Raw genomic sequence first — 3034 nt, 5'->3', positions numbered from 1 at the left:
TTGAGATGTGCATTCCTAAATCTTTGCAGTTAAGGTTTTTCCAGTAATTTATCCTCAAAATATAAAAAAAAAAAGTGGACACTTTTTTAAACTGGTACATGTATAAATGAATTTTATTAAAAATTATAAAAAAAAAAATAAGGTGGTAGAAGTAAAGCATCACCATTATAGCCAAAACAAAGTAGTAGGGCTAGTAGCTTTTCAATTCGGGCTAGTACGTTTCTCAAGCCCATACCAGCCTGGGGCTAGTACATAGAAAAAACAAATAAACTTCTGCTGATGAATGATGAATTTTGCATCATGGACTAAAATAGTTTATTTTTTTACAACCATATCCTTATTAGTGGTTTACAATAAATCTAAAATGCCCCCCCCCCCTTCCTCCATGGTTGGTGTTCGGACAGTTTCAGATCCTGTTCTGCTGAGTATCTTTCTAACCAATACTACTGCACTCTAGAAACTTCGCCACACTTAGTAGCGAACTATCCTCTAATCATACCGAATTCATTTTAATGTTAGTTTTAATTTTCAATCAATTTACTATCAATTACTATTAGAGTTAAGTATTCATTAATTCTACATAATTTAAGTGCTAAACAATACTGGAAACAAGAGTATTAACAGGTGTTAATTCTTTATTTCAGTTTAATGGCTTGAATATTCTAAAAATAGTGTAGATGCTCTACTGTTCAGTCTAATGATCTTAGTACGCTTTAGGCTTAGTTGTATCGATAGTAATAAAACCTAAAAAATTATTCATCCAAACTAATCTGGCTAAAACACAATAAATTATGAACTCTAAACTTTAATTAATGCCAATGTCAAGAATAGAAATAATGAAATAAAATTATTTTCACTCGAGGGAAAGCTAGCAGGAAGATTACATTGCTTATGTAAAGTTGCATTTTTTTCATAAATTGTTTTTTTTATTTAAACAGTGCAATATGTTCACTTTCATTGATCACGACTAAAGGAATACGGATGGACCATGCATTCCCGATCAGAAAAACCAAGTAAAACGATGAAATTCCTCAAGCAAAGTTAAATTTCTTGGGAATGTAGGAATATAATATTTCGATCTCTGAAAGTAATACTTCTAAAGATAAAAAGAGGTTATATTTTACAACTAGAAGTGTCTCTTGTTACACTAGCTTTCCTTGTCAGTGTTACTGACAGTGTCTCTTGTTACACTTAGCTTTCCTTGTCAGTGTTACTGACAGTGTCTCTTGTTACACTTAGCTTTCCTTTTTATGTTACTGACAGTGTCTCTTGTTACACTTAGCTTTCCTTGTCAGTGTTACTGACAGTGTCTCTTGTTACACTTAAATTTCCTTGTCAGTGTTACTGACAGTGCCTCTTGTTACACTTAGCTTTTCTTGTCAGTGTTACTGACAGTGTCTCTTGTTAAACTTAGCTTTCCTTTTTATGTTACTGACAGTGTCTCTTGTTACACTTAGCTTTCCTTGTCAGTGTTACTGACAGTGCCTCTTGTTACACCAGCTTTTCTTGTCTGTGTTATTGACAGTGTCTCTTGTTACACCAGCTTTCCTTGTCAGGGTTACTGTCAATATCTCTTGTTACACCAGCTTTCCATGTCAGGGTTACTGACAGTGTCTCATGTTGTAATAGTTTTCTTCATAAGGATTACTAATAATTATTATTTACTTCTGATCAAAATATAAATCAGAATATAAAGTTAACCCAGTGAAGAATATAGTAAACGTTTTCTTTCTTAACTTTTTTTTTTTCATTTGAGCTGGTGTTAACTTTACATATTCACATAAAACAGAAGAGATGTATAAACAGCAGTCTAGTCTTCTTGATGCCGAAGTGGGTCATCTGGTTACAGCATGAACAGAAGACTGCAGAAGTGATCTCCTGATCAAAACAAGCTCTGGAGATCAGAACTAAAGATAAATCGATTTTATTGCATCAATTTTTCCTTCTCACTATCACTGGTGATGTCTCTTATTTTGTTAGCTTTCCTTTCCAGGATTTCTGTTATTCTTTTACTTCACCATCTTTCCTTTTCAGAGTCTCAGTTATATATTTCACCAGTTAACCTGTGGTGTTCTGTATATAATAGTTAGGGCCTAAATAACTATGAATGTAGTTGCACATTTGTTGTAAATAAATTTTGAGAGTATAATGTGCTGTTATAAAGCTCTTTCTAAAAGACATTTTTGTGCTGAGACACTTTTATTTAGGAGTTGTGTCACATTTGAGATTAGACCATGAAGAACAATTTTAACATGTATGTTTATACGTTATTTCAATGAAAAAAATAGCTTTCGAACATTTTCTATTTTTTTGGAGAAAGTCTTACAAAAAGATTAATTAGCAAAAGAAAACTAGGTGATGTATTTTTATCTTACATGTTTTGATATAAGTTAATATTATCACAGCCATACAAGCTTCATAAACTTGAAACTGGACCCTCCACGGATGTGACATGTACACGGGAAGATGCACTCAAGTTTTACCGGGAAATGATGACCATTCGAAGGATGGAGGCAGCAGCTAACAGTTTATACAAAGAAAAGGCAGTGCGAGGATTTTGTCATCTTTACTCTGGTCAGGTAAACTGAAAAGTTTTATTTGTGGAGAATTATAAAAACTTTGTTAGAATATCAAGTTTATATGTTTGAAAGTTTTTCAATAGTTAATAATTTTGATAAATATTATTTAAGCCGTATTAAATTTACATGTTTGAAAAGGTTCCAAAATTTATAATTTCCATACATGTTTCGATTTGTAATGCAGGTCATTCATCAAAAGTTCTAGATGGTATTCTGACTGATCTATTTTTTCATTTTGATTCATGCACAACCTCAGTAACTTAATATTTTTAAGACTTTTTACATTCTCACTGTCCTGACTATTGCATTATTGTAGATTTACTCTGTATCAGCTTTGCGTACTCTCAGATGTCATAAGTCCCTGAACTTAAGACTCTTTTTCTTCTCCCCACCTTTGGATTTTCTGAGACTACTTGGACTCTTTTTTTTTTTTTTTTTTTTTTTTTTTTTTTTTT

At 32.2% G+C, this 3034-nt stretch overlaps 1 protein-coding gene across 1 annotated transcript in view; it reads left to right on the top strand.

Annotated features, from left to right (window-relative positions):
* LOC106468033 (probable pyruvate dehydrogenase E1 component subunit alpha, mitochondrial) overlaps positions 1-3034 on the top strand; it is a 21564-nt gene that overhangs the window by 4055 nt on the left and 14475 nt on the right. The window contains 1 exon segment of the mRNA XM_013928431.2: positions 2406-2579. Coding sequence (XP_013783885.1) covers positions 2406-2579 — 174 coding nt within the window.

This window comes from Limulus polyphemus, unplaced genomic scaffold, assembly GCF_000517525.1.
Source record: "Limulus polyphemus unplaced genomic scaffold, Limulus_polyphemus-2.1.2 Scaffold2843, whole genome shotgun sequence".
In the NCBI taxonomy this organism is placed as follows: domain Eukaryota; kingdom Metazoa; phylum Arthropoda; class Merostomata; order Xiphosura; family Limulidae; genus Limulus; species Limulus polyphemus.
Note: the sequence above shows the minus strand (reverse complement) of the source record. Positions and strands in the feature narration are given on the sequence as shown.